Source organism: Python bivittatus, unplaced genomic scaffold (assembly GCF_059951505.1).
Source record: "Python bivittatus isolate LINGU-HERP-01145 unplaced genomic scaffold, Pbiv_v1 ctg000070_np1212, whole genome shotgun sequence".
NCBI classification, from domain to species: Eukaryota; Metazoa; Chordata; class Lepidosauria; order Squamata; family Pythonidae; genus Python; species Python bivittatus.
Genome location: NW_028277034.1, coordinates 49,107,918 through 49,120,788, shown reverse-complemented (window position 1 = coordinate 49,120,788; position 12,871 = coordinate 49,107,918). Strand labels below are relative to the sequence as shown.

The 12,871-nt window shown below is 38.6% G+C and overlaps 1 protein-coding gene across 1 annotated transcript in view; it reads right to left on the bottom strand.

Moving 5' to 3' along the window:
• Positions 1–12,871, bottom strand: part of PRKG2 (protein kinase cGMP-dependent 2) — a 56,439-nt gene that overhangs the window by 3,700 nt on the left and 39,868 nt on the right. Inside the window, exons 10-17 of the mRNA XM_088133139.1 lie at positions 12,537–12,635; positions 9,262–9,412; positions 7,273–7,409; positions 6,358–6,447; positions 4,329–4,470; positions 3,564–3,727; positions 2,659–2,781; positions 651–713 (exon numbers count right to left, since the gene is read on the bottom strand). Of these exons, the coding sequence (XP_087989265.1) occupies positions 651–713; positions 2,659–2,781; positions 3,564–3,727; positions 4,329–4,470; positions 6,358–6,447; positions 7,273–7,409; positions 9,262–9,412; positions 12,537–12,635 (969 nt within the window). The remainder of the gene's footprint in view (positions 1–650; positions 714–2,658; positions 2,782–3,563; positions 3,728–4,328; positions 4,471–6,357; positions 6,448–7,272; positions 7,410–9,261; positions 9,413–12,536; positions 12,636–12,871) is intronic.

The window sequence follows — 12,871 nt, the reverse complement described above, 5'->3', positions numbered from 1 at the left end:
ACAGAATCTTGCAAAACTCGAAGTATTTCTCTCCTTTTACTCTCTGAAAAACTAAGGAGGGTCCCTTCTGAAATGCTTCCCACACCCCCAGTCCTTCTGTGGGCTGAGAAATCTTTTACATGCTGGTTGTCCAGTCTGTGGCTCTTCCTCCTTTCTCCCAAGGTCATTCCCACATACTGTGACAACACCAGAGTGTTGGATCACCTTCCTTTCTGTTAAAGCCAGGATACATTTAAACCCTAATCTTTTTGTGGTTACTGAGAACATCATTCCCACAGGTAATTTGTTGGGGACTACCTGCTATACCCAGCTGAAACAAGCAATGTGGGGTCCAGAGCCAAAAAGTGAGTGGGGGCAAATTTCTGCTCTGATACCCCCTTCTTTCTGTTCTTGATAATCTCTTTGTTGAAAGCATCAGACTGGAAGGAAGGAACTGTTGGCTCTAACCATTGGTCTTAACTGATCTCTTGCATTTGGGATCTGTAGTGAGGCTGAGACATACATGAAATTAGCTCATTAGTGCTAATTTGGCCTGTAGGCCACAGTTACCCACTCCTATCTTAAAGCCTTAAAAGCAACAGCAGGAATACAATAAGAGATCTTATGTACAGTCAACTCTTCATTGATTAGCTACTCAGATCTTTATTTACCTGTGCCTCTTAATGTCATGGATTCCATTCTTCAGATTTCCTAATCTCTCTGTAGGACTTTGTCTAGTGTGCATGTATGGATAAGAAAGAGAGAGAAAGAGAATGAGAACACACTTTATAATTTGGCAATAGCATCACAATTCCATAATTAATTTCTTAGAGACTTGAGTATCTCCTAACTGATTTTCAGGATAAAAGTGGTTGGGAGTGGATCAGTTTATTGTGGATTAATATCATCGTTATTACCATTGTTGTTACTATTATTTATATTCAATCTTTCTTTGGGAGATGAAGGGTGTGTATGGGGCATTTTTGCTTACCCAGTAACTGTGAGATGGGCTGGGCTGAGAGCAAGTGACTAGCTCAAAGGCACCTAGTGAAAGCTAAAATGTGTGTCTCCCTAGGACAGGTTTAACACCTTCACCATACATTGTATTACCCATGGATAATGTGTGGGGCAGCGTAAGGATCCCCATCATTCTGGCCAGTGGACACATTAAATTTTGAGTAGGTATTTTAGGTGCTATGGCTGCTATGGGGAAGGGGTGTGGAGCCTGAAGTTGTTAAGAGAGATCTGCAGATCCACAGGTGATTTTGGTGTATGTGGGTGATCACAGAAGTGGCACAGAGCAGTACCCATTAATAGCTTTATTCTCCAGAAATCTAATTCTCCTTTTCAAGGAGTTAAACGATTAAATATTTCTCTGCATAAAACAGAAGTACACACATATACGGAAATTATCCTTTAACACAGAAAACCAGCAAGTCAAATATATCAAGAAAAAAGGCTTTAGTCTGGCTGCAAATTCTCTACTCCATGAAGTGTTTGAGGAGTCCCAAAGTACAACTTTGCTGGCCATTTGGAATAACTGCAAGGCTCTCCTGGTCAGAGGAGTAAAGCAACTGGCTGATTGAGTATGCGTTTGAGGCAATTATATCTAGTGGTATTTGAAGCAGCTCCCATAGGCCCTCAACTAATCAGAGATTAATTTGTAACAGCCAAAAGTGATCCACAAGGCTCTGATTTACAACTTCCTTGCACATTACTGGTTTGGCAGCCCAAAGCTTCCCATGATCCATATGTATTATTAAAATTGCTGTAGGTTTTGAACGAACTAAAAGCAAGAGGGTAAGCATATGATTACATGAGAGATCATTCAAGGCACTGAAATGAAGATTCATAGTGTCCAATCTGTGTGAAGGATGGGAACAGAACAGCAGGAAATTGTGCTTCAGGTACTATATTGCATTCCATGCAAACTTCTGGTTGGCAAGAATGCAGTACTCTTGATCTTCCAGTTTTCCTTGATGTTCTGCTTTTTTTTTAATGACAGAATTCCAGGTTATGTTCCCAGGAGAACAATCATTTCCCACTATGGTTGCATCATGTGCCTTCAGACCTTGATGCTGTCTGATGCCACAATCTCAGCAACTCAGACTTCAATTAAGTTCCAATCTTGCTATACGTCTTTGTAGAACATGCATTAAAATGGTTTACAGGCCTTAATTGCTTAAGTGCTTAGTTTTAAGGTGGTTGCCTAGCAACTCACACAAAAGATTTAACATCAACAGAGAAGCCAAAAGATGAAAAGATAGCTGGTTATGACATGGAGACATGCCATAGATCAAAAAGAGATTTGGTGGGGCCAATAAAATCCCTGATTTTTTTTTTTAAGTTGTAGTATGATTAAATGCTCTGTTTAAACTTTTACATCTACTTCTAACAGATTATACAAGTTCTAATTCTTAAAAGTTCTATTCAGGATATCTGAAGGTTGCTTGGTTGAGGAAAGCACACTAAATAATCTAGCACACCTCCCAGGTAGGACATCCCACAGATCACAATGGGACCTTTGTCCAAATAGATCCAAATGGAATTATGCTGCTAAATAATACCAACAAACATGATTCTGGATTAAAATTTGGCTGGATGTTGGGTGCTTAAGGAAATACAACCCCGCTCAATTATTCTTCTCACACCTCTGCAACACAATCACCCTTCTCTCACCTGCAAAGCCGCCGAATCAAATCCTCAGGGCGCTTGGTTATTATTCTGGGAAAATCCAGCCTCTCAACGCCTTTTAAAATCAAATTGTAGGTCATCATTTGATCGACTCCAGTAAATGGAGGACTTGAGTAGATGTCATTTCAAAATTGAGAGGAGGGAGGGAAAAGAACATGGTTAACCCCCCTGCTTTTTGTCTTGCATTTATAAGAACTGTCTAGAGACCAGGTGCTAAAATTATTCCCCTTCCCCCACCCCACCATAAAACAGGGATATGACACTTCCATTAGCTTAAGGGCTGTATCAGAATTTATGTGCATATCAGGAGTGCACTTCAAAACTGGGTGGGGGCCAGGCTATATTTTGGGAGTGGTTTTAGGGGCTTTAAGGAGTTATATAGGTGCTTTAAGCCCTCTGCAAGGCTTAAGGTACCCATTTCCCTCCTCAAATCTCCCAATGTAAAAAAAAATAAAAATCCACATTATTAGCCCCATCCAGTCAAAGGGTAGGCCACAAAAATAAGATTGATGGGCATTTTGGCAATCTTGCCATGAAGCACAGCGGAGGAATGGTTTCCATACAAAGGGCTCCCCATGTCTTGGGAAAACAACATCAGCAATTGCAACTGATGGTGAGCAGAGTCAGCCATGTCTCCCAACCCTTTTCCTTCCAGGCTGTTCCGTGCCAACTCTTCTCTATTTCTTGCATACACAAAGATGAAGTGGAAACAATTCTCCAAGAAGTGGATTAGAAAGCAAAAGGGGCCCATGTGGGGCCACCCAGATGTAGGACAAGAGCTGTGTACAACCCTTGAGCGGTGGGCTCCTCACCCACTTATAAGCATATGTCCCAGCATTCCAGTGTGGCCCTCAATGTAGGCTTGATGAAACCAGTCTCCTGGGACATACTTTCCTGTAAGCAGTTCATACACAAGGATTCCAAGAGACCAGAAATCCACACTGAAATCATGGCCTTTATTCAGAATAACTTCAGGTGCAACATATTCAGGTGTCCCACAGAATGTCCAGGTCTTCTGCCCTGCTCTGATCTTCTTAGCAAACCCAAAGTCAACCTTGTAGAAAAGAGGAGGAGAAGATGCTGTTACCAGTATTATCTAAGCTTGTTTATTCTTGTTTCTAACGTCTGCTATGAGAACGTCTACTGAGATGGATTCACTATTCTTCCTCACACAGTGGCCACTCAGATGCATCTTGGAAAGCTGTAAACAAAAGGGTAACAGCTATCTTTTGCCACCAGTCCTTAGTAACTGGAATTTGATTGCAAGACCTCCCCATCTGTAATCCGTAATATACACCCTTCTCACAATACGACTTTGATCAAATGTGAACTCTGGAGGAACTTGTGCCTGGAAAATTGACAGGAAAATATATTACCAGTTTAACAAAGAAATAGTCGGGATTGTTTCTAATGAGAAACAATATATAAATGCATTTGTGTTTGCATGTAAGTATAAATCAATATATGTCTTTCCATAGTAATATTTCTTCCCAGTCTTCAAGGTAAAATAGTCTTGTCTTCAGTAGACAGAGGTACAAAGATATAAGTACTCTTAAACTTTCCTTTGAATGGCTGCATGCTAAATGCAAAGCAATCTTCCCTTTGCAATATCCCTATACATTTTCTTTTCCTTTTTCCTTTTCTTTTAAACTTACCAACTTTATATAACCTTGGGCATCCAAAATTAAGTTTTCTGGTTTCAAATCCCTGTAGATTATACTCATAGAATGCAAATATTCAATAGCTTCTGTCACACACCCAACACAGAACTTCGTAGTGGTTTCATCAAAGCTACCCCTGGAAGGAAAGGAAGGAAGGAAGGAAGGAAGGAAGGAAGGAAGGAAGGAAGGAAGGAAGGAAGGAAGGAAGGAAGGAAAGGAAGGAAGGAAGGAAGGAAGGAAGGAAGGAAGGAAGGAAGGAAGGAAGGAAGGAAGGAAGGAAGGAAGGAAGGAATCGAGAGGAAGGAAGGGAAGGAAGGGAAGGGAAGGAAGGAAGGAAGGAAGGAAGGAAGGAAGGAAGGAAGGAAGGAAGGAAGGAAGGAAGGAAGGAAGGAAGGAAGGAAGGAAGGAAGGAAGGAAGGATTATTTTCATTTTCCAATTATTTATTTTCAATGTTTTTTTATCCTGTTACAGTCTTAGTAGATTCTGAAGAGGTACAACAAAAATCAGGAACATCATAAAATAGAACAAAGCATACATAAAATAACTCAGTGGATATCCACGATCATACTAAGGACTGTTGAAATAAAATTACCCTCATAGCATTCTGGAATTATAGGAGCATTGACACCTCAAAGGCACCTCTAGAAGAAGAATGTTGTAAAGAGGGAGAACTGCCTTTGGAAAGTTACTTGATCCCATCATAGGCTGATAATGCTAATCTAAGAGGGGTTTCACAGACATTCAACCTTCTCCTCTTCCCTGTAACCCCTCAGTAGACAGTACTCAAAGAGAGGGCCACCGTGATTCTGGAGTTGGTATTCAGCATTCAAGTCTAGTAGACACCGATAATCCATTTTTCCATTAATTTCTTCAGTCTCATTTAAAACTATTTAAATTAGTGGCTATCACAACATTTGATGGAAGCAAATGCTGTCATTTACTCATGCACTTTCTTTGATTATTTCCCTACATTTAGTTTTAATGGATGAACATTGGGAGAGAGAAAAATCTATCCACATTTTCTATACCATGCATAATTTTTTAATACCTGTATCATGCCGTCCTTAACTCCATCACAAAACCCCAGACACTCTAGACTTTTTTTGTTAGTCCATAATAATTTTGGTTGCCCTTTTTTGCCCTTTTTCCAAATTTATATTATTGCTTTTCTGGACTGCTGACCAGAAATGGACACAGAATTCCAAATGTAGTCTCACCATTGATTTATATAAGAAAATTACTGTATTGAATTATTGATTTTTTATTTCCTTCCTAATGATTCCAAGCATTGAATTTGTGTTTTTTTACAGCAGTCATAGACTTGAATTGTTATTTTCATTCACCATAACTCTAAAATCCATTTCCTGATCAGTCTCTAACAGCTCAGATCCTAAGATGCATTATCTTAGAATTTCCTATACTCACTAAAGAAATAACTCACCCGCTTTTGCAAATACACACATTTTCTTTCTCAAAAGTTCATAAAAATGAAGTACTCTGTTGTGTTTTATTATACCTTGAAATAATAATAATTTGATATTTTCTTTTGTCACTTTGAATGAAAAAACCCATTTTATGTTTTATAAATAAAATAAATCCAAGGGCCACTCAACTAGATTTACTACCAGGTAAATCTGCATAGGATCAAGTTGCAGATTGAGAGAGACCACCACTTTGTTTCATCTACAATCCAGATTCCCAATAATCAAACAGTCTCACTTAAAAAAAAAAATCTATTACATAAAAGACCACAGTTTGCAAAATCTCATTTGCTCCATTTAGGGCATCCCACATTAACTATTTCAGCTTGTTTGTATTTTCTCCCTGTCATGGCTCAGGAGCACACATCATCCGTGTGACTGAAGGTATCAGCCAAATGCTTTCAAAGTTTGTTTTCTTATAATGTAAATTTCCCGCCTTCTAATTATATACAATTGTATGGCTTTCATCATTTTTATATTTTTTATAATGCCATTCTTTATATAAAAAATGAAAAAAATGGGCAAATAGTAGTAATAATACCTGTCCCTGAGGATGCTCCATAGTTCACCTCCAAGACAGGCTTCTAAGAGCATATAAACATATTTGTTGTCTTTGAACGTGCGATACAATCTGAAGCAAAGCAAAAAGAAAGAGAGAGAGAGAGAGAGAGAGAGAGAAAAAGAAAGAAAGAAAGAAAGAAAGAAAGAAAGAAAGAAAGAAAGAAAGAAAGAAAGAAAGAAAGAAAGAACAAATTCAGTTGAAAATAAAATGTATCTAACGTAACAGTAATGACATTTCTATAGCACTGTATGTATGTAGGAACAATTCTTGTGACCCACGAAAATCTGGAATCTCTGGGTGACCACATAAAAACAGAACATAATATGTATCAACCCAACCAAGGTGGATATCCATAAACAATCACCTAGGATTAAAAACTTGGTGGAATAAGATTATTTTAACTGCCTTGTAGAATGCCAGGATTGAGGGGCTGCATGAAATTCAGGGGAAATCTTGTCCCTTCCGTGAAGTTCATTATAAAAATCATTCAGATTCAGGCCACCCATCCACAGTTGAGGACAATAGTGGGCAATTGGGTGGAGTGAAGACACTGTTCTACCTGCGGAAGTTCTTTATATGTCTGAAAATGTAGAAAAATCAGGATTCTAAAGTACAGTATATGAGTTTCCATGAAAAGTTCTCCACTAAACACAGTTACCCACTATATACGATGGGTGATGCAAGGGAAAAGTATCATCAACGTTTCCTGTTAAGCAAAACAGCTTAAAAGTGAATTGCAGACGATAACAATGTGTTGTGGGATAAAGAGTGATAATGAGATTCATGGTTTCTGAAAGAGTGTGGAAAAACAGTGATGCCACATCCAGACCTTGTCATTTTTTGCAAGAGGTTTTTTTTTTAAATAGGTTTATATAAATATTTTTTAAAAATTACTTCACAATGAATGGTGAACAGGCCTCTTCTAGAATTTTCTTTTCTGAGTGAATATGTTCCTGTTGCTTGGTATCCACTATGTGCTTCTTCTTAATACATTTCATGGCAAATGCTATGTTCTCATTCTTAACTTTCACCTGAATTCACCAAAAAAAAAAAAAAAATACCGTCAGAATCATAAACATGAGTTCTCTCCCATTCTCAAAGTCTTCAGAATAAAAGCAAAATAGAATTGCAAATCCAAGCTGTAATGCACCCTCCCTCAATTGGCACTTTCCAGAAGTTTGAACTTCAGTTCTCAAAATTCTCAGCAGTGGTCATGCTGGCTGGAGAGTTCTTAGAGATGAAGTCAACACATCTGGAGGGCTCCCAGGTTGGGGAAAGGTTTAGGAACAAGTTTTTAGCCATGTGTTTTAAACCCCCAATTATCAAGAATCTAAGCAGAGGACCACTTCCATTTTGTCAAGTGTATAGGACCAGCCATTCAGCAAAACACTAAAGCACACCCAAATTATTGTTTTCACCAAATACAGTGAACTTCACCATGTATATACAGTAGATTTTGTTAGAGCAAATATGGGCAATCTTTCAGTAGTACTTTTTTGGGGGGGGGGGAGTCACAGTAAGTAATAGTGGTTGTGTAAAGCAAACGTCATAATATTCTGGATTTCTTTTCCAAGTTTGAGACAGAATTTTGAGGAAGGCCCTTCTTTAAAAAAAAACTTTTTTTAATAGTAATTTTATTCAAAATTACACTTACATAAAAAACTAATGCAAACTAAAAGGAATAAAAGAATAAAAAGAAAAAATAGAAGGTGCGGGAAAAAATAGAAAACATAGAAAAGAAAGAATAAGAATATAGTAAAGAAAAAGAAAAGAAATATATAAAGAAATTACTTCCCCCTTCATCATAAGAAATATGAACAATTTTAGTAACTTATCACCTTCTCTTAAAATACAACAAATGATCTTTCTTCCCATGTCCCATCTCTTATCTATAAACAAATCCTTAAAACCTTGTCCTTTCAGTCCTGATCAGCAAAAGTCCATTAAGGGTTACCAGGGATAACAATATATCTATTTTAACCTTGATCAAATAAACCCACTTTATATTCCTTCATTTTACTTTTAACAATCTTGATCTTTAGTCCCTTCAAATAATGTCCTAGAACTTGATTTTTCATTTTTCTTTGTCCCAAGTATGCGAACCCAGTGTCCTTAAAGGCAGTGACCATGGTTTGAGCAAGATAGCTATTCCCTCATCTCCCATAGCTCTAAACCCACCAGAGACCACTGTCTTGTGGCCTCCTCATGAAGAGCAACTGTCTGGAGCACTTCTGAGCAATCTCAAGTCCTCTTCTTGTCCAGAGAGGAATTACGAAGAGCCATTCTACTCTCCAGCTCTTCATTCTGGTGCGGTTGTTGGTTCCGCTTTTAGCGAAGCCATCTTCAGTTCGCCATTTCTTCCCCAGAAGTCTTTAAAAAAACTTAGCCACTTTAGGGCTTATCCTACAGGTTTTGTGTTTCCTATCATAACATGGCAGGAAACCATGCTACTAATTTAATGTCAACTGTGCTTAGAAAAAGGGGTCACAGAGAGAGAGACAGAGACCGAGGGAGAGATTTGGGGGCCATATGCAGCCCTGAGATTCCATCCCATCCAGCTTTGCTATGCTCTTTATCTCTCTTCTGTATGCACCCATACACACACACACACACATTATATCCTGTAACTATCAAAGACCAGCACAATTTAAACAGTCAGTTGTATTAATATCATGGAGGATGTAGACTACAGAGGAAAACATATCACTATGTATTGTACTTATGGGTAATCAAATATGGACTACCAATAATATTCATTTGTATGTTGGAGTATGAATACAAAAGAAGCATCACAAGAAATCAAGTTTTAGATAATGTAAGAACACAACTATATCAAAGCACTTCCCCAATCCAAAGTCAGATGTTTAAATGCTAAATTCTTACAAGTTCAACTCTTCCAAATCCACCAACACCCAGAGTAGCAACAATTTCCAGGTTCTGAAAAGGGCAAGAGGAGGGAAACTGGGTAACTTTTTCTTTCAACTGAATCATCTCCAAAGAGACATCACCAGGTAGTCGCTCCACGGAAGAGACTCTGCGTTAAAAGAAATAAAACGTCCTCTTTAGTTCAGCCTGATTGAGCAGGCAAGTGAGAAATTCTGCAATGGTCGGTTAGCTTTTCACAAAACAGTTTCCTAATATGCCTGTGATTTGCTCTGAATCCAAAGGTGCTTTGTTGCTGATGAAGTATTCAGAAACTGGATGTTTCTGACTTAAAAGGTAATGTCTCTTTTGAGTCAAGCTCAACTCCTGGTGACTATATAGATATACCCATTTTGTTTTCTTGGCAACAAGATGGAAAGAGTTTGTCATTTCTTTCTTTTTGAGACAGGGCAGGGGCACAACATCTCAGCTTGCGTTTTGAGGAAGGTGTTAAGGATGGGAACCACTCACATTTCCACCCTTAAACCCCTCTTCACTTAGCATATCGTGCTCCCATTTCACAATTTATTTTGCAAAATAAAACCAAACACCCCTCTTTATTCAAACTGTGCTGCTGAAATTCAGACACTTTGCTACTAAAATCTGGCATGGTCAGAATGTACATACAACCTGGGTGCACCTTGGTTACCTATCCCTGTGATCAAGCACTATGATTTTATGCAGGATCTCCTGTGCCAGTTGGCTTGATCACCAATTTCATATGAGCATGAGAGGTACGTATACTACCAAAACAGAGCAGAGGAGAGGTCAGCAGCATGGATAGTGTCAGCAGCCTTGACTGGCAAAGGAGCTGTCCAGCAGAAACTAAAACTAGGTAAATAAAGCTATATGTAAAGTTTCCTCAATGACATGTTGCAACAGTATCTAGTGGACCGGGGACTGGGCATTTTATGGCAAATTAGCCAGCTTTACCCCTTACCCTAAGCCCCACATCCAATGGTTTCCTCCTCTTAAGTAGAGCTGAAAAATGGAGGCCTTCTTCAGAGATACTACAGAATCAGTACTGGGCTTTAGCACAAACATCTCTGCTCTTTGGGTTCTAGCAGCAATGGTGGTGAATCTTGGAGGTTTCTACCCAGAGGCAATGTGTCATTTTGAGGAATTAGCATCCTGGTTGTTTAGGGTGGTAGGTCTCATGACATCTGTGATGGATTTATTATTTTGATTTACACCCTGCCTTGCTATGTCTAGGCACTCAAGGTAGCCTTGGGGAAGGAGATGATTCTTTCCCATTCTGGCAAGCATTGGAACCTTTTCAAAGGAGACTGTGTAGACTTGGAACCTGAGCATCACAAGCAATCTGTGTTTCTCACCGTTCAGAAAGAAATCCTAATTCGTTTCAATGAAAAATATATCTCTGTATATGTTGATTGCAGGTACGCCATCTAACGGAGTGAATGGGAGAAGGAGGGAGTCTGTTCTTTTTCTACATATGTGTAGGAATTTGATCCTTCAAGGCATCATGCAGAACTTTTATGTCACATCCATGTGACAGTGCCTGGGGCAATCCTGCCTAACTTTTAATGATATAACAACAAAGGGAAGGAAAGTGTCCTTTGTCAGTTGTTCTATGTTTCTGTCACAGTAACTGTGGCATCATGACTGATCTAACTCAACAGAATCAGGTTGCTTAGATTACCCTGTAGTATTTTCAGTGCCCTTGAATTCAAAGGTACTTAGCATGCCATAAGGATCCAAGTTTGCTGTACAATAATACAGGGAATTCAATACTGGGACTGGGAAAAATAATGAATAAGCTTTAGGAGCACTAATTGGAAAAAAGGAATTTTAAATCTTCTATTTAAGGAAAATCTGACTGAAGCACAAGTGAAGCAGTCCAATTAAATTTACAAGGATTTCTTCCCCCTCAGAAGTCAAAAATCCATGCAAATGAACCCCAGGCATCGCCCACAGTGCTATTTAAAGTCTTCATCTAATAGCAACATTTCATGAGATGTTAAATATCAATTGCATTCTCTCTGTGTGTACTGTATATCTGTGGCCTGAAATGATAATTTGTTCAATAAAGAGTCATCTGGCTTTATTATAGCTCTCAGTGGCCTTTTGTGAATTTATAGTAATGAAGCAAGAATAAAAGGATTTTTCATTAGAAAACCAACTGTTATTTCTTCACCCTGATTCCTGTTTTTTATTATAGACCACTAGAATAATCCATTAAAATTAAAAGGACTAAAACAAGAACAAGACTGATGGGCCACTTGGCTTCTTCAAGCTTTTTCCCTCCAGATATATTGGAAATACAACTCCCAGAATTGCCACCCAGCTTGGCCTAAGGTGAGCATCCTGTTGGGGACAAAAACTGGGGACCCTACCATCATCTACAATTGCTGTGAGGGATCCATGCATTTCCATGGTTTCAGTCAGCATCTCCATTAGTGATGGTGGTAGCAGATAGTACCAAGTGATCTTGATTAGCTTTTACTGGAAATATATTTGTTCTGTCCTTACTAAAAATAAAAGGGGCACATTTATAAAGTAACACACAATATAGAAGTTTTAAACAGAAATGGTGGATCACTTACTAATTTCAAAACTGAATTATAGAAGTGTCAGTGGGTCTGCACTGGGGGACAGCAAAACAAATTACTTGTCTCAAGTGAGTCTGTTTGGTCTTAGGGGAAATGACTGGCAGGATGTTAGACTTAAGATAGCATGGAAGACCTCAGAGAACATTTTAGATTTCCATGCTTAAGAGTTTCCTGTCATCTTGTACAGGGAATCCAAACTGAACATATTTATGTAAAGAGCAGAAGGTGAAACAAGGACTCTGAATTATGGAAAATATGTCGGAAGCTTGAAAGATTGCCAAATAATTGCCACTTATATGCACTATGGAAACACAGCCCAGATATGAAATCACAGCTGGGTTGGAATGTGTCATTGCTGAATAGTTTTAGCAGAAAACAGCTGGAAGCAAAGGGCAGCATCTTATATTCATTAAAGCAGAATTCCTGAGTCTTGGTATTTTCTGTTGTTTTAACTGTTAGCTAAAACAAAAATCCCATGTATGTCTGCAAGCTTGATTTTCTTAAGCTTCAAATTGTTGACCAAAATGTTTACCAAACTAGCAACACCAGAGGTGGTATGATTTCTTGTGTATTTTTATAAGCCTGATGTTACAATTCTGTTTACCCTGACACAACAATGGTGAGCTTACCTTCCTCACAGTTTAAGAAATCAGTTGGAAAACTTACTGAGCATGCCTTTCTTCATCATCTCGAGCCAAAGTAGCTACATAACCCACAAGGTATGCCTGAAGTTCTTCAAATGTTCCAACTGTTTGATTAAAAGTTCTGCAAACACAACAGAAGTGAGTCAACAAAACATCCTTTTGCTAGAAAAAAAATTGCAGCAGCTTTACCTAGATATATTGGGATTTTAAGTCACATAAACTATAGCCAGCCCAGCCAAGGGGCATTTAGGCTATGGGTGATAGGGATTGATGAAGGCTGATCTATAGTATACCTCCTAGTAGCCTTTTCCAGTTAAATACAGAAGTAGGGATGGTAAAACCTGTACTCTTCCAGAT